The sequence below is a fragment of the Lagenorhynchus albirostris genome, chromosome X (genome assembly GCF_949774975.1).
Source record: "Lagenorhynchus albirostris chromosome X, mLagAlb1.1, whole genome shotgun sequence".
Lineage (NCBI taxonomy): Eukaryota > Metazoa > Chordata > Mammalia > Artiodactyla > Delphinidae > Lagenorhynchus > Lagenorhynchus albirostris.
In genome coordinates, this window is record NC_083116.1 from 76,937,654 (window position 1) to 76,957,332 (window position 19,679).

Below are 19,679 nucleotides of genomic sequence, written 5' to 3' on the forward strand. Positions count from 1 at the left end.
CTCTTTTTCTGCCACTTTCCCTGGATATCAAAGCTCTAGTATCAGTGGTTCTTTCGGAAAAGCTGAGGTGTATTATTCGGGACATTTTTAAGTGCAAAATCATCATTTCTATTAAAGGTAATTAATATTTGAAATTAAAATATTATTAGAATTTAAAGCAAAGCAAAAACAGGATTAAAAATGTCACCGATAAACCCACAACACTCACACTCCTAGCATTTTGCTGCATTTTTTTCTGGGAATTTATTCTTCTGTTTTGTTAAACATAATTGTAAGCATCCAGCAAACAACATGTTGAATCTCCATGGTAATGCTTTAAGTCATCTGCAAAGCTGCTTAATTGCATATTTATATTTACCAATCTTCATTGCTACTCCTTTTTCTAGAATTCCAAAGCCAGATTCTGGTTCTGGCTTTTCCATTAACTTGGAAATTTTGTCCTGTCTTTGGGGAACTACTTACAATGGCCTCTCTCAGTCTTAATCAGAGACTAAACTCTCAAGGTAGAATGAAGGAGACTTCAGATTAAAGAGATTACCTAGGAGTAAGAATCAACAGGGGTTGATGAAGAAGGGGCAAGAGGAAAAAAATTTAGAGCTGACGTTCCTAACATGAGAAAATCATTTTCCCCCCTCCAGATCTCTGTCTCTTCCACCCATTAGCAAAATAAGTGAAAGATGATCTCGAAGGGGCTGTACCAGTTCAAACATTCTATGACTCGAGGATTGTTCAGAAAGAGGAGAGTTTGAAAGGACTGGAAAATGCAAAGGTAAAAAGAGCCTGGGCTTTTTCTAATAAGAAAACTCAGAAATCTTGACCAAGATTAACCTTTTAAGCCTTTACTGTTATAAACCCATTCACTGCCTCTCTTCCCATGTTTTTAAGCCATCTACAGTCACTCTCCTTGGGCCTTAGTGTGGCACAAAAATAATTTCACTCATCCAGAGTAAGAATGAGCCCCACAGAGGCATATAAACCTGGCTGGGTAGCCTGGCTAATTTCATAGGAAGGATATTAAACCTAGGATTTGACTTTGGGACCAAGGCTAGAGAGATGGGTCTTTCTTTCTCAGAAGTTCCCCACCCTAGCACTCACTACAAGCACTTAATTCTATTGTCCCTTTCAGCCCCATTAATGGTTATTTCTAATTTGCTAACAACAACTCTTCTTGACCAAGAAAGTATCCTAGGTAGATGGGGAGAAATGAGGACCCAAGTGATGTTTTTTGTCAAGTTTTTTTCAAACCCAGTGCCAGGCTGAAATTGTTAATTTGTCAAGGAAACTTCCTTTGTTTAAGGATTTTTTTCTCAAATATGAATGGAATTTACAGAACTAAAATAAAACTTTCGTGGGAACTGCATTTAACTGACAGATTTTTCTTACCAACACTATTGCCACCTACTGCCTGGACAAAAGAATATACCTCAGGCATTGCAAAGAGAAATTACTATATTTCTGTTTTTAGTATAGATCAATGAGACAGGATAGAAACCCCAGAGATAAACCCATGCACATATGGTCACCTTATCTTTGATAAAGGAGGCAAGAATATACAATGGAGAAAAGAGAGCCTCTTCAATAAGTGGTGCTGGGAAAACTGGACAGCCACATGTAAAAGAATGAAATTAGAACACTTCCTAACACCATACACAAAAATAAACTCAAAATGGGTTAAAGACCTAAATGTAAGACTAGACACTATAAAACTCTTAGAAGAAAACAGGCAGAACACTCTATGACATAAATCACAGCAAGATCCTTTTTGACCAACCTCCTAGAGAAATGGAAATAAAAACAAAACAAAATTTAAAAAATGGGACCTAATAAACTTAAAAGCTTTTTCACAGCAAAGGAAACCATAAACAAGATGAAAAGACAACCCTCAGAATGGAAGAAAATATTTGCAAATGAAGCAACTGACAAGGGTTAATCTCCAAAATATACAAGCAGCTTATGCAGCTCAATAGCAAAAGAACAACAACCCAATCCAAAAATGGGCAGAAGACCTAAATATACATTTCTCCAAAGATATATAGATTGCCAAGAAACACATGAAAAGATGTTCAACATCACTAATTATTAGAGAAATGCAAATCAAAACTACAATGAGGTATCACCTCACACTGGTCAGATGGCCATCATCAAAAAATCTAGAAACAATAAATGCTGGAGAGGGTATGGAGTAAAGGGAACACTCTTGAACTGTTGGTGGGAATGTAAATTGATACTACCACTATGGATAACGGTATGGAGGTTTCTTAAAAAACTAAAAATAGAACTACCATACGACCCAGCAATCCCACTACTGGGTATATACCGCGTGAAAACCGTAATTCAAAAATAATCGTGTACCACAATGTTCACTGCAGCACTATTTACAATAGCCAGGACATGGAAGCAAACTAAGTGTCCATCGACAGATGAATTGATAAAGAAGATGTGGCACATATATACAATGGAATATTACTCAGCCATAAAACGAAACGAAATTGGGTTATTTGTAGTGAGGTGCATGGACCTAGATTTTGTCATACAGAGTGAAGTAAGTCATAAAGAGAAAAAAATTACCACATGCTAACGCATATATATGGAATCTAAAAAGAAAAAAAAAAGGTTCTGATTATCCTAGGGACAGGACAGGAATAAAGACACAGACGTTGAGAATCGACTTGAGGACACGGGGAGGGGGGAAGGTTAAGCTGGGACGAAGTGAGAGAGTAGCATTGACATATCTACACTACCGAGTGTAAAACAGATAGCTAGTGGGAAGCAGCTGCATAGTACAGGGAGATCAGCTCGGTGTTTTGTGACCACGTAGAGGCGTGGGAGAGAGTCTCAAGAGGGAGGGATTTTGGGGATATGTGTACACATATAGCTGACTCACTTTGTTACACAGAAGAAACTAACAGAATATTGTAACCCAATTAAACTCCAATAAAGATGCTAAAAACATAATCAAAATATACAAAAAAAGAGAAATGACTGCTACGTTATGAAATATCAGACACAGATGGAATCTGGAGAAACATTCTAGTCAAATTTCATCATGAAAGAAGGATAGGGAGAGGGAAAGGGAGGAGGAGAGGGAAGGAAGGAGGGACAGAGGAAGAAAGAGAAGAAAGGAAGAGAGGGAGAGAGGGGGAAGAATGAACAAAAAATAAAAAGAAGGAAGAAATCTAGCCACAGAGAGGGGAAGTAATTAGACAAAAATTGGACAGCAAGTTAATGAAAGAGCCTGGACTAGAAGTTCCTGTGTTCTGATTCCTAGGCTGCAAATGTTACAGCACACTTCGCCCCCCACTCCCACCAGAAGTTTGCAAAACTCCTCACAGAATATCAGAGTTAGAAGCACTTATAGGTACATCTCATGGACCTCTTTTCCAGTGCAAGAGTTAAATCTATAGAATCTCTACATGGCCAAGGGTCTATGCAACCAAGTCTACCCTCTGCCTATACAAGAATTGCCCTGATACTGGGCAGCATCCCTACTTCTCTCCTGTTGTTTCAGAAAAGAGCTTCCTCAGCTCTTTATTCTGCCTGCAACTGAGAAGAGAATCTAAATAACCAAAACATGGAGTACACATTGAGGAAGGAGAAGACACAACTGTTTTGAAAAGTTCACAAGTGCCCTCAACACGACTTTCCTTTTCTCTTCACCAGCCCCCCACCTCACCCAGTCCAATGCCCAATAAAGTTTCTCAGCCTAGGGCCAGCTGCTAAAGCACTTACCAGGGTTGTCAGGCTGCATGATGGCCATAACAAAAGTGTGAGGAAAGAGCATGGCTGCACTCTTTCTCATGCCCTGAAGCTGCACAGTGTTGCCCTGGAACGTGACCCCATGCACATCAGTCTCTGTGCCCAGGCCAACCAGGTGCCAGGCCACTGTGTCACCCTTGCACATGTCCAGCCTGGGCAAGTTAGAGAACAGAAACCCGTTAATGGCTGGAAAACAAAAACACAAGACAGGATGGGGAGGTGAGACCAGACTACTTGGGCACCAGCCAGCAGCATGGCATCAGCTCTGTACTAAGTTTTCCCACAACTTGAAATTTCTGTGTCATTCTCAACTCCTCTGCCTTCTTCCCTAAGCCACTTTAGTTCTACTTATGAAGATCTGCCTCTTGGGACGAGGGCCCTATTGTCCTTTCTGGCTTTACCTGCTGCCCCTCCTCCACCATACTTCACATCCTGGCAAAACTGAACTACTCTCCACTCCCACAACTCTTTCACACACTTACACACACACACACACACACACACACTCACACTCACACACACACACACACGTATTAATCTTTCCTATTCCCACTTTCTTGAAACTCTTCTCCCTTGGATTCTATAGCACCAAATGTCCCTGGTTCTCTTACAACTTTTCTGAATGTTCCTCCTCCATCTTATACTCATTCTCCATGCCTCTGTAAAGTGTTGGAGTTCCCCAAGATTCCTTCCTCAGCTTTCAATCTGTTTCCTCCTTTTCATCTTCACTCCCACTGCCTTATTTCTGGCTCTCAACATCTCTGGTCTGAACTCCCACACGAAAGCCTCCTCCCTGGTACTCCTACCTATATCCTATCCTCTCACTCTCTTTCACACACACATACACACCTTTATCCTGTGAGCTCTATTTGCCTCTGTATTCCCAGGACCTTAAACATGGTAGGCACGTAGAAAATACTTGTTGATTTTTCACAGGCTGTTCCCTTTGCCTGGAATAAACTTTCCCTCTGGTTTCTCTCTACAGCAAATTACTACATATCCATCATGCACTAGCTCAAATATCATCTACCCTGTAAAGCAGTTTTTGCACTCTTTCTGGCTTCCTTGAAACTTTTCTCCCCACAAAATTCTGAAATGTTACTTACCACAGAGTCCAGTGATTTAAGTACAAATTTATCTCCCACACTAGATTGACCTAGCATGAAGCACATCATTTTTTCCAAGCACCTCGCATGTTACCTAGTACTTATCAGTTGTCAAATAAATTCATACTGGAATAAACTTGGTTTGTAGACTGTATTACTTTTTCCAACTGATGTAACTGACTGGTAATGAGAAGCAAGAGATAGAGCCAAAAGACAACACACTCGTTCTTGACCCTCTCCCACCCTGCATACTCCGCTCAAAAATACAGGGAGACCTGCTTGAAGCTGATCCCTTTTCAATGTTCCTACATCCACTGGAACCAGCTTTAATGAGTAACTTTATTTGATAATCCCCTGGGATGCTGATGGAACCATCGCTAACTGCTTGATTCTGCTTCCCCTACCTATAATGTTTGATTGCAAAGTTATTCAGAATTCAAGGCTCAGTCAAGCACTTCCTTCTTCCAGGAATCCTTTAACTGGATTGTTCCTCATTAATATTCTCCTTTTCTGAATGCTATGTCACTTAAAAGCTGTTCCACACAATTTAGCACTTAATTATAGTCTGTCTTGAATATTCTATAATTGTTTCATGGGTGTTAGTTTCATTTCATTGCAAAATGCTGAGAGTTCCTTACAAACTTGGACCATGACTCCCCATTAATTCACTCACCCACCCACCTATTCATTAATTCAGTAGTTCACTAGTTCAATAACTACTTACTATATATTAGACCATGTAAAAGATACACAGATAAACAACAAACAATACTCACCTTTAAGGAGACTACACTCTAGCAGAAGTCAAAAGGCAGGTAACAAATAACTACAATATTTTGGAGTGTATGGAACTTGCTATTGAAAGAGTCTGATAAAAATACAATAGTAGTTAGTAAGAGGGTATCATCATCCTGGGACTTGGTAATAAGAAATGAGGAGGAGGTAGCTTTTGAGTAGGGCCTTAGAAAATGAGAAGAATTTCCACTGGCTAAGAGCAAAAATGTAAGGAGGGGTATTTCAAGTGGAGGACAAATCATTACAAAAGCATGGACTCAGAAGAGTACAAGGTATGTCTATATAGAGAAAATATCCCTATTTGGCTGGAGTATGGGGTTGGGAAGCAAGAATAGCGGGTGATAAGAAAGAAGAAGATAAGACTGGAAAGGTATCATCCCAGCTTACTCTCCTCATTCTCTAGCGGATTCTTTGTGTGCAGTCCTCATTTTACAGTATCTTTTTCTAGTGTCTCCCATACTGTGTAACACAGAACAAAGCACAAGAAAGGACTAAGTATAAGATATGTTGTCTTAGGTTTAATACCTTGATGTAGCTTGTCTCTTGGGAAGAGATGACCGATAGGATCAATGTTTTCAGGAATGGATCATGATTAAATCTAGGCTAGATTTTACTTATAATCTCTCAGTTGTAGCTTAGGGTAAAAGCACTCCCCATACCATGCATCCGATTAGAGTCTTGGAAACCCTTGAAATCCTCTGAGATCAGTCGGGAATCCAACATAGCAGCTGCTTGATTGGCATTGCTGTACCAGCTCTTGTTCTCATCCAACACAGTGAAAAGGAGAAAGAATTCTTTATCCACTCCTTTCTGTAGTCCCAGTGGAAGAAAACAGAGTGGGAATAACCACAGTTTCAGCAGTTGTGGACTGTGCAGCTCCAGAGCCCAATGATCCCTGATTATTTTCCATTTCCTTTTCCAAACAGATCCAAGCCCATATCTCCTGCCTAGAGCTGCAGTTGCTTGCTGTAAAGTTTTTCCTCAGGTAACTTCAAATTGCAGGTGGGTGAAGGGGGTTAGAATAAAGTGATAAGACTGGAGGGGAGGGATGTATGAAAGAGGGCAGGGAAGAGGCACAAGATTGTGCACAAGATTGATGAAGAGGTACAGAGTGTGATAGAAGAGAGCCTGGAATCAATTAAGGGAAGGAGTGGGGAAAGACGGCTGGGAGATCGGGGAGGGGGTGGCAGAGGATTCTATGGGAATGGAGAAGCTAGAAAATAAAAGAAAAAATAATTATACTAATTACTAACTTACTATTATTTTATTATTAATTTTAGTAATATTATTATTATTACTGCTAACATTTACTGAGTCTTTACTAGGTATCAGACACTGTGCCAAGCACTTTATATGGATTATTTTAATTAGTGTTCAAAGAAACTCAAGATACCTTCTTCTATTGTTAACCCTTTACTGTAGATGAGGAAACTGAGACAAAGAGAGGTTAAGTAATTTGCTCAAGGTTAAACAGCTAAGATTTATGGGCTGGTTATGAAAGAAGGCAAGAAAATAGTAGGGCAGAGTTAGGAATTAGGAGCAAGGTTTAAGGGCCACTGAGGTTAAAACAATGAGGAGATGTTGGGAGAATATAAAATAGAAAGGAATAGAGACTAAGGAAGATATGCGTTTGTGAATAAAAGAATAGCATGCAAGATAGCATGAAGTCACCAACTATTAATTTCTGATTCAATAACTTTTGTTTTTATTCCTTCACTACTAGAACCCAGTTCCATGCTTAACTCCTATTCAGCAACCCAACCTCATCATCTTCCCAGCAGGCTTTCCAGCCAGAAACCATGGCAATACCTGCTTGCCATCTGCACCCAAGGCACCAGCCTTGCACACAAGCAGGGGGCCCACCAGACCAGAATTTGTATCTCTTATGGGATCAGCAGCAGAGAAGTACATCCAGGTGAGACAGGCAGGATCCTGAGCAGTGGGGCCAGCATTGGGAGGGACTGTCCAGCGGTATGTTACTTTCTCAAAGGGCTTAGCCACCAAGCCAGGGTGGGATGAGCCTATAGGAAAAGACATAGAATTCATTACTCACATTGGCTAGAGTGAGTATCATCATCTCCAAACAGTGAAGTAAAGATCATAATCTACAAATGCATTTTGGAGTAGCAGTAGGAGAAGCAGCAACATAAAATATAGAATATTAAAAAAGGTTCTGAGTAGGAGTCAAGAGACTAGAGTTTGGTTTCTGGTTCTGCCACTACTTGTGATATGAACTGGGGAAATTTAAATTTCCCTAGGTTTCAGTTTTCCAAACTCATAGGACCCAAGGATTGAAAGAACTTTTAAAACTTATTTGGAATATCCCTCACTTAAAAACATACATTCATCTCCTCTTGTAGTCCTACCTCTGCTTAAAAGTATCCAGAGATAGAAGACTCACTACCTACCATCATAGCCTGTTTAATCTTTGAATGGTTCTAACTGTTGAACATATTTTCCTCTCTATGTGTATTCATGTATGTATGGATGTGTATATGTTTTGTATGTATGTGTGTGCGTGTGTGTGTATATATGATACTAAGGCTGTAATTCCTTAAATAGACACAAGTCATGGTCAGGCAATTCACAGAAATTTTATTTTATATGTTCAAACCTATTAGTAATCAAATTAGTACAAGTGAAAATATAATTTTTTTGCCTGTCAAATTAACAAAATTTTACAAATTATAATAATCAGTTCTGGTGATAAGTGGTTCAAATGGCACTTACTCCTCTCACTCACCTATTAAAAGGGTAAGTGTAAATAAAAATAACCATTTTAGAAAAAATGTTGACAGAATGTATCAAAAGCCTTAAAAAGTATGTCCACAAAAAAAGTAAGATACAAAATAAATACTGAAAAGAATGTTCAACCTAATGCAAATAGAAATAACAGTGAGTTTTGTTGTTTGCTTACAAGACTGACATTTTGACAATGATTAAAATGGCTGCCCTCTGCTGGTGAGGTTGTAAGAAAATGTGTCCTCCCTCTTGGTAACTGTTGATGGAATTCCAAATTGATGTGACTGCAAATTTTTCCAGAGAGCAATTTGGACATAGGTATCAGAAATTTTCATGTGTGCACCCTCTGATATTATTCCACATCTTAAATATATATTCTGATGAAATAATCATAAAAGTAGGCAAAGAAGCATGCATAAGGATATTTGTAGTATAATTTATCATATGGTGGTATAATTTAGGATAGCTTTAACTTATTTTTTCTTATTCATTCATTGTTCCTAACTCTTTAAATTTTTAAACATACAAAAAACTTTAAAAGATAGTAGGATAATTACCCTACCACTTGGAGTTGATTATTAACATTTGGCCACCTTTTTTCTCTTTGTATTTTTTAAAATTTATTTATTTATTTATTTATTTTTACAGTAGGTCCTTGTTGGTTATCTATTTTATCACAGACTTGGCCATCTTTAATTTATCTAAATCTATGTGTATGCTTACTTTTTCTAAATCATTTGGAAGTGAAATGCAAACATAATGACATTTTACTTCTAAATACATCAGTAAGTATCTGCTATATTACCATAATAACATTACCAGACCTAAGAAAATACCCTAATATCATCTAACATCCAGACAAGGTTTGCACATTGCCCTTGGTGTTGTCTCTTTAATTCTTTTCCCTATGGCATTGATTTCTTGAAGATACTAGACCAGATGCATTGTAGAATGTTCTTTTATTCCAGATTTGTCTGTAAGTTTGCCCTTTATGCTTTCAGTATTTTTTGGTATTTTTGGCTTGAGGTTAGCAGGTGTTAATATTATTCTCAGGGAAAACAAGAAATTAACTACCCAATAATCCCACTTCTTGGATTTTTTCCTAAGCTAGTAGTCCAAAGCAAATATATATATTCATTCATTGCAACATGATTTACAATATTAAAAAATAATGAAAGCAACCTACATGTCCAAATAATAGAAGATAAGGTAAAATCTATGTGTTAGAGTATTATATAGTCATTAAAATGTTTGTAAGATTATAATGACATAGAAAATGGACACAATATAATGGTAAGTGAAAATAGTAAGACACCAAACTATACAAAATATATCATCATAAATTTTTAAATATATAAATTTGTATAAACACAGAAAAATGTTAAAAGGTATATAAAATATATTGGCAATTTACTTATGAATGAACTTTATTTATTTTATAATTTTCCATGTTTATCAAAATTCCATAATACATGTACTTTCATAATCAGAATATATTTAAATATATTTAAAAGTAGTTGCCTCTTATTGATCCCAGCTCTGTCTCACTAAAATATCATACATTCATTCAACAACATCCGTCCATGGCAGTTAATTCTGCCTTCTTTTCTCTCTTTCACTCCTTTATTTATTTGTACTCTATAGGTACTTGTTATTATCTGTAGCCCACATTACTTGAAACCCTGCCTGCTCACCATCATTGTACACAGTTCCCTCGGAGTCTTTCTCATAAAAGACCCCATGAGGCTGTATGCTGAATGGCTGGGAGGCACGGTTGTAGAAGATCACCTGGATGGTGTCACCCACCTCAGCCCGGATCACTGGCCCTGGAAAATGGGAAGGAGAGACAATGGTAATGTAAACAGGATGATCAGGTAGGATGGAAGTAGGAGAGGGAAGAAAAGTAAAAAAGAAGTGAAAAAGATAGAGAAGTTTTTCCTCTGCAATAAGAAGAATAATCTTTTTCAAGTATATTGCAATTTACAGTTATAAAAAGCACTTTAAAGTCCACCACCTCATTTTGATCTTCAATCACCATTCAAAGGTATAAAAGGCAGATGATATCATCATTTTTCAGATGAGGAAACTGCAGCTCAGAGAGTTGGAACTGATCTGCCCAAATTCAAATGACTGATTAGGAAGAGAACCAGGTCCTGAAGTCAGGGTTTTCTCCTACTCCACTGTCAGGTCCAATCCCATTTCCCCAGTTCCCACAACTGCATTTCCTGGTAGAACTCAACTAAAAATCTGAGCTTGCCTCAATCCTAAACTGAATTGAAACAGATGAAATTATTATAACTTCTAGTCAGGTCCTGGACTAGGTAGTCTAGCCATCACTTCTACACTTACCTTTCTTCCATTACCTACCACATCTAACCTAGCCTGGAACAACTTTGAGATCAACAAGAAATACCAAGACAATACCTTGAGTACTTATGGTGGCTCTAACCCTAGTTCAGGGTTTCTGGCTTAGTTTTTACTCAATTGCTACTCCTAATGTTGCACTTCTGTTCAAAGACTAGGAACCTATACCCCACTTACAATAATTGAAAAAACAACTATACAAAAGATAAGCAATGAAATGAAGACAAAACACACGATAGACCAACTAGATATAATATATACAGAACACTCTACCCAACAAGAACAGAATACACATTCTTCTCAAGTGCACAGAGGACACATTCCAAGATAAACCATAAGTTAGGCCACAGATTAATCTCAATAGACTTAAAAATATATCATACAAAGTATTGTCTCCATCCACAATGGGATAAAGTAAGAAAACAATAACAGAAGGAAAACTGGAAAATTCACAAAGTTGTGGAAATTAAGCAACACACTTTTAAACAACCATAATATCAGAAAAGAGATCATAAGGGAAATTACAAAACATGTAGAGGAAAATGAAAATGAAAATGACCACACAACATACCAAAAGATGAGAGGTAGTAAAAGCAGTGCTAAGCTGGAAACTTATACCTATAAACACATTTAAGAAACAAGAAAGTTCACAAACCAACAACCCAACTTTACAACTTAAGGAACTAGGAAAATAAAAGCTAACAAAACCCAAAGCTAGCAGAAGAAAGGAAATTATAAAGATTAGAGCAGAAATAAATAAAATAGAGAATAGAAAAACAATTTTAAAAGTCAATGAAAATGAATATCGAGAACATTCAAGATGGTGAAGGAGTAAGACGTGGAGCTCACCTTCCTTCCCACAAAACATCAAAAATACATCTACATGTAGAACAACTCCTACAGAACACCTACTGAATGCTGGCAGAAGACCTCAGACCTCCCAAAAGGCAAGAAACTACCCATGTGCCTGGGTAGGGCAAAAGAGAAAAGTGGAAAAAAAGACAAAAGAATAGGGATGGGACTTGCACTTCTGGGAGGGAGCTGTGAAGGAGGGAAAGCTTCCACACACTAGGAAGCCCCTTCACTGGCAGAGATGGTGGGTGGACGGTGGGGAAAATTTGGATCCATGGAGGAGAGCACAACAACAGGGGCACAGAGGACAAAGCAGAGAAATTCCCACACAAGGATCAGTGCTGACCAGCACTCACCAGCCAGAGAGGCTTGTCTGCTCACCCACTGGAGCAGGAGGGGGCTGGGAGCTGAGGCTCTGGCTTTGGAGATCAGATCCCAGGGAGAGGACTGAGGTTGGCTGCATGAACACAGCCTGAAGGAGGCTAGTGCACCACAGATAGCCAGAAAGGAGTTGGGAAAAAGTCTGGAACTGCCTAAGAGGCAAGAGACCATTGATTCGGGGTGTGCGAGGATAGGAGATTCAGAGCACTGCCTAGACGAACTCCAGAGATGGGCGCGAGCTGCAGTTATCAGTGTGGACAGCAGAGGCGGGTATGAAACACTAAGGTTGCTGCTACAGGAGATCAGCTCGGTGCTTTGTGACCACCTGGAGGGGTGGGATAGGGAGGGTGGGAGGGAGGGAGACACAAGAGGGAAGAGATATGGGAGCATATGTATATGTATAACTGATTCACTTTGTTATAAAACAGAAACTAACACACCATTGTAAAGCAATTATACCCCAATAAAAATGTTAAAAAAAAGAAGCATGTGTGCAAGCACAGGTCACTATCCACACACACACACCTCTCCCCCCAGGAGCCTGTGCAACCCGCCACTTCCAGAGTCCCGAGATCCAGGGACAACTTCCCTGGGAGAACAAACAGTGTGCCTCAGGCTGTTGCAACATCACACCAACCTCTGCCGCCTCAGGCTCACCCTGCATTCCAGACCCCTCCCTCCCCCTGGCCTGAGTGAGCCAGAGCCCCCTAATCAGCCACTCCTTTAACCCCATTCTGTCTGGGTGGGGAACAGATGGCCACAGGAGACCTACATACAGAGACAAGGCCAAAACGAAAGCTGGAGCTGTGCGAACAAATAAGAGAAAGGGAAATCTTTCCCAGCAGCTTCATGAGCAGTGGATTAAATCTCCATAATCACCTTAATGTACCCTGCATCTGCAGAATACCTGAATAGACAATTAATCATGCCAAAACTGAGGTAGTGGACTTTGGGAGCAACTGTAGACTTGGGGTTTGCTTTCTGCATCTAATTTTTTTCTGGTTTTATGCTTATTTTAGTTTAGTATTTAGAGCTTATTATCATTGGTAGATTTGTTTATTGATTTGGTTGCTCTCTTCCTTTTTTTAACATATATATTTTTTCCCTTTTCTCTTTCTGTGAGTGTGTATGTGTATGCTTTTTTGTGTGTGTTTGTCTGTATAGCTTTGCTTTTACCATGTGTCCTAAGGTTCTTCTCTCTGTCCGTTTCTCTTTTTCTTTTTGTATAGTTTTTAGCGGTTGTTATCATTGGTGGATTAGTTTTTGGGTTTGGTTGCTCTCTTCTTTCCCTCTTTTTAAAAAATATTTTTTACTTTTTATTTTTAATATTATTTTCTTTTAAATATTTTATTTTTCTTTATTTTATTTTTTTCTCCCTTTTTTTGAGCTGACTGGCTGAGAGGGTCTTGGAGTTCCAGCGTGAGCCTCTGAGGCAGAAGAGCTGAGTTCAGGATATGAGTCTACCAGAGACTTCCCGGCCGCACCTAATATCAAAAGGCGAAAGCTCTCACATAGATCTCCACCTCAATGTTAAGACCCAGCTCCACTCAAAAAAACAGCAAGCTGCAGTGCTGGAAACCATAGGCCAAATAATTAACAGGACAGAAACAAAACCCCACCCATTAGCAGAGAGGTCACCTAAAATCATAATAAGTTCACAGACACCCCAAAACACACCACTGGACGTGGTCTTGCCCAGCAGAAAGACAAGATCCTGTCTCATCCACCAGAACACAGGCACCAGTGCCCTCCACCAGGAATCCTACACAACCCACTGAAACAACCTTACCCACTGAAGGCAGACACCAAAAACAATGGGAACTACGAACCTGCAGCCAGTGAAATGGAGACCCCAAACACAGTAAGTTAAGCAAAATGAGAAGACAGAGAAATACACAGCACATGAAAGAGCAAGATAGAAACCAATCATCAGACCAAACAAATGAAGAGGAAATAAGCACTCAGCCTGAAAAACAACTCACAGTAATGATAGTAGATGATCCAAAATCTTGGAAATACAATGGAGAAAATACAACAAACGTTTAACAAGGACCTAGAATACTAAAGAGCAAACAAACAATGATTAACAGCACAATAAATGAAATTAAAAGTTCTGTAGAAGGAATCAATAGCAGAATAACTGAGACAGAAGAATAGATAAGTGGCCTGCAAGATAAAATAGTGGAAATAACTACCATAGAGCAGAATAAAGAAAAAAGAACAAAAAGAATTAAGGACAGTCTCAGAGACTTCTGGGACAATATTAAACACATCAACATTCAAATGATAGGGGTCCCAGAAGAACAAGAGAAAAAGAAAGGCACTGAGAAAATATTTGAAGAATTATAGTTGAAAACTTTCCTAATATGGAAAAGAAAAGAGTCAATAAATTCCAGGAAGTACAGAGAGTCCCATACAGGATAAATCCAAGGAGAAACACGCCAAAACATATATTAATCAAACTATCGAAAATTAAATACACAGAAAAAATATTAAAAGCAGCAAGGGAAAAGCAACAAAAAACATACAATAAAATCCCCATAAGGTTAACAACTGATCTTTCAGCAACAACTCTGCAGGCCTGAAGGGAGTGACAGGATATATTAAAAGTGATGAAAGGGAAAATACTACAACCAAGATTCCTCTACCCAGAAAGGATCTTATTCAGGTTCGATGGAGAAATTAAAAGCTTTACAGACAATAAAAAGTTAAGAGAATCCAGCACCACCTACCAGCTTTACAACAAATGCTACAGAAACTTCTCTAGGCTGGAAACACAGGAAAAGGAAGAAACTTGCAAAAACAAACCCAACAAAATTAAGAAAATCATAATAGGGACATACATATCAATAATTACATTAAATGTAGATGGATTAAATGCTCCAACCAAAAGACTGGCTACATGAATACAAAAACAAGACCCATATACATGCTGTTTACAAGAAACCCACTTCAGACCTAGGCACACATACAGACTAAAAGCGAGGGGATGGAAAAATATATTACATGAAAATGGAAATCAAAAGGAAGTTGGAGTACTGATAGTCATATCAGACAAAATACACTCTAAAATAAAGACTACTACAAGAGACAAGGAAGGACACTATATAATGATCAAGGGATCAATCCAAGAAGAAGATATAACAATTGGAAATATTTATACACCCAACATAGGAACAGCTCAATACATAAGGGAAATGCTAATAACCATAAAAGGGGAAATTGACAGTAACCCAATAATAGTAGGGGACTTTAACACCCCACTTTCACCAATGGACAGATCAACCAAAATGAAAATAAATAAGGAATCACAAGCTTTAAATGATACATTTAACAAGATGGACTTCATTGATATTTATAGGACATTTCATCCAAAAACAACAGAATACACTTTCTTCTCAACTGCTCATTGAACGTTCTCCAGGATGGATCATATCTTGGGACACAAATCAAGCTTTGTCAAATTTCAGAAAACTGAACACATATTAAGTATCTTTTATGACCACAACTCTATGAGGCTAGATATAAATTACAGGAAAAATGGCTAAAAATTAAAAACACATGGAGGTTAAACAATACACTACTTAATAACAAAGAGATCACTGAAAAAATCAAAGAGGAAATCAAAAAATACCTAGAAGCAAATGACAATGAAAACAAACCGACCCAAAACCTATGGTATGCAGCACAAGCAGTTCTAAGAGGGAAGTTTATAGCAATACAATGCTACCTTAAGAAACAAGAAAAATAAACTACCTAACCTTACACCTAAAGCAATTAGAGAAAGGAGAACAAAAAAAACCCCCCCAAAATTAGCAGAAGGAAAGAAATCATAAAGATCAGATCAGAAATAAATGAAAAATAAATGAGGGAAACAATAGCAAAGATCAATAAAACTAAAAGCTGGTTCTTTGGGAAGATAAACAAAATTGATAAACCATTAGCCAGACTCATCAAGAAAAAAAGGGAGAGGACTCAAATCAATAGAAGTAGAAAAGAAAAAGGACAAGAAAAAACTGACACTGCAGAAATACAAAGGATCATGAGAGATTACAAAAAGCAACTATATGCCAATAGAATGGACAATCTGGAAGAAATGGAGAAATTCTGAGAAAAGCACAACCTTCCGAGACTAAACCAGAAAGAAATAGAAAATATAAACAGACCAGTCACAAGCACTGAAATTGAAACCATGATTTAAAATCTTCCAACAAAGTCCAAGACCAGATAGCTTCAAAGGCGAATTCTATCAAATATTTAGAGAAGAACTAACCTATCCTTCTCAAATTCTTCCAAGATATAGCAGAGGGAGGAACACTCCCAAACTAATTCTACAAAGCCACCATCACCCTGATACAAAACCTGACAAAGATGCCACACACACACACACACAAACAAAAACTACAGGCCAATATTGCTGATGAACATAGATGCAAAAATCCTCAACAAAATACTAGCAAACAGAATCCAACAGCACATTAAAGGGATCACACACCATGATCAAGTGGGGTTTATCCTGGAAATGCAGGATTCTTCAATATATGCAAATCAATCAATGAGATACACCATATTAACAAATTGAAGGATAAAAATCATATCATCATCACCATAGATGCAGAAAAATCTTTGACTAAGATCAACATGCATTTATGATAAAAACCCTCTGGAAAGTAGGCATACAGGGAACTTACCTCACCAAAATAAAGGCCATATATAACATACGCACAGCCAACATTATTCACAATGGTGAAAAACTGAAACAATTTTGACTAAGATCAGGAACGAGACAAGTTTGCCCACTCTCACCACTATTATTTAACATAGTTTTCAAAGTTTTAGCTACAGCAATCAGAGAGGAAAAAGAAATAAAACGAATCCAAATCGGAAAAGAAGAGGTAAAACTGTCACTGTTTGCAGATGACATAATACTGTACATAGAGTATCCTAAAAATGCCACCAGAAAACTACTAGAGCTGATCAATGATTTGGTAAAGTAGTAGGATGTAAAATGGAGAGATATACCACATTCTTGGATTGGAAGAATCAACACTGTGAAAATGACTCTACTGCCCAAAGCAATCTACAGATTCAATGTAATCCCTATCAAACTACCAATGGCATTTTTCACAGAAGTAGAACTTTTTTTTCACAATTTGTATGGAAACACACAAGACCACGAATAGCCAAAGCAATATTGAGAAAGAAAAACCAAGCTGGAGGAATCTGACTCCCTGACTTCAGACTATATTACAAAGCTACAGTAATCAAGACAGTATGGTACGGGCATAAAAGCAGAAATATAGATAAATGGAAGAGGATAGAAAGCCCAGAGATAAACCAATGGACTATGGTTACCTTATCTTTGACAAAGGAGGCAAGAATACACAGTGGACAAAAGACAGCCTCTTCAATAAGTGGTGCTGGGAAAACTGGACAGCTACATGTAAAAGAATCAAATTAGAACACTCCTTATCACCATACACAAAAATAAACTCAAAATGGATTAAAGACCTCAATGTAAGGCCAGACACTATAAAAGCCTCAGAGGAAAACACAGGCATAACACTCTGTGACATACATTGCAGCAGATCCTTTTTGATCCACTTCCTAGAGAAATGGAAATAAAAATAAATATAAACAAATGGGACCTAATGAAACTTAAAAGCTTTTGCACAGTAAAGGAAACTATAAACAAGATGAAAAGACAACCCTCAGAATGGGAGAAAATATTTGCAAATGAAGCAACTGACAAAGGATGAATCTCCAAAATATACAAGCAACTCATGCAGCTCAACAGCAAAAAAAAAAGAAGCAATCCAATATAAAAATGTGTAGAAGACCTAAATAGACATTTCTCCAAAGAAGAGATACAGATTGCCAACAAACACATGAAAGGATGCTCAACATCACTAATCATTAGAGAAATGCAAATCAAAACTACAGTGAGATATCACCTCACAACAGTCAGAAAGGCCATCATCAAAAATCTACAAACAATAAATGCTGAAGAGGGTGTGGAGAAAAGGGAACCCTCTTGCACTGTTGGGGGGAATGTAAGTTGATACAGCCACTATGGTGAACAGTATGGAGGTTCCTTAAAGAAACTAAAACTAGAACTATCATATGACCCAGCCATCCCACTACTGAGCATATACCCTGAGAAAACCATAATTCAAAAATTGTCATATACCACAATGTTCATTGCAGCACTATTTACAAAAGCCAGGACATGGTATCAACCTAAATATCCATTGATAGATAAATAGATAAAGACGATGTGGCACATATATACAATAGAATAATGCTCAGCCATAAAAATAATTGAAATTGAGATATTTGCAGTGAGGTGGATGGACATAGAGACTGTCATACAGTGTGAAATAAGTCAGAAAGAGAAAAACAAATACCGTATGCTAACAAATATATATGTAATTAACGAAAATGGTTCTGAACAACTTAGGGGCAGGAGAGGAATAAAGACACAGACCTAGATAATTGGCTTGAGGACATGGGGAGGTGGATGGGTAAGCTGGGTGAAGTGAGAGAGTAGCATGGACATCTATACACTATCAAATGTAAAATATATAGCTAGTGGGAAGCAGCTGCAGAGCACAGGGATATCAGCTCTGTGCTTTGTGTCACTGTAGAGCGGTTGGATAGGGAGGGTGGGAGGGAGATGCAATAGCGAATGGATATGGGGATGTATGTATACGTATAGCTGATTCAATTTGTTATACAGCAGCAACTAACACAACATTGTAAAGCAATTATACTCCAATAAACATATTTAAAAAAAATCAATGAAACCACAAGTGGTTCTTCAAAATGGTCAACAAAATTGAAAAATCTTTAGTTAGATGGAGTAAGAAAAAAGTATAGGAGATTCAAATTACTAAAATCAGAAATGAAATTAGGGACATTACTACTGATTCTACAGAAGTAAAGAAAAAAATGTTTATAAGAGATTATATAAAAAGATTATAAGAAATATTATTTAAAAGATTATAAAAAGATTATAATTTGTTTGTAAACCAACAAATTGGAAAACCTAGATAAAATAGACAATTCCTAAAACAGAAAACCAACCAAGAATTAATCATAATGTAATAGAAAATCTGAAAGACCTATAAAGAGATTGAATCTGCCATCAAAAATCTGGGAATTAAGAAAAGCCCTGGACCTGATGGCTTTACTCGTGAATTCTACTAAACATTTAAAGAAGTAATACCAATTCTCAAATATTCCCAAAAAAATTGTAGAGGAGGGAATACTTCCTAAATCATTCTATGAGGTCAGCATTACACTGATATCAAAGCCAGGCAAAGATATTACAAGAACACCACGCACCAATATTACTTATGAACACTGATGCAAAAATCCTCAATGAAATACTAGCAAAACAAACTCAGCCACATATTAAAAATATTACACTGTAAAGCAATTATACTGCAGTAAAGATGTTAAAAAAATAAAAATACATTCAATTCTAAAAAAAGCAAAAAAAAAAAAAAAACATTACACACCATGACTAAGTTGGTTTTATTCCTGGAATGCAGGAATGTTTCAACTTACAAAAATTAATCAATGTAATATATTATGTTAAAAATGAAGGGAAATAATGATCATGTTAATTGATGCAGAAAAAACACTTGACAAAATTCAACACCTTTTAATAATTAAAAA

General features: G+C 37.6%; 1 protein-coding gene across 1 annotated transcript in view; it reads right to left on the reverse strand.

Moving 5' to 3' along the window:
* HEPH (hephaestin) overlaps positions 1 to 19,679 on the reverse strand; it is a 94,910-nt gene that overhangs the window by 48,344 nt on the left and 26,887 nt on the right. Inside the window, exons 9-12 of the mRNA XM_060137419.1 lie at positions 10,094 to 10,225; positions 7,467 to 7,678; positions 6,317 to 6,467; positions 3,730 to 3,942 (exon numbers count right to left, since the gene is read on the reverse strand). Of these exons, the coding sequence (XP_059993402.1) occupies positions 3,730 to 3,942; positions 6,317 to 6,467; positions 7,467 to 7,678; positions 10,094 to 10,225 (708 nt within the window). The remainder of the gene's footprint in view (positions 1 to 3,729; positions 3,943 to 6,316; positions 6,468 to 7,466; positions 7,679 to 10,093; positions 10,226 to 19,679) is intronic.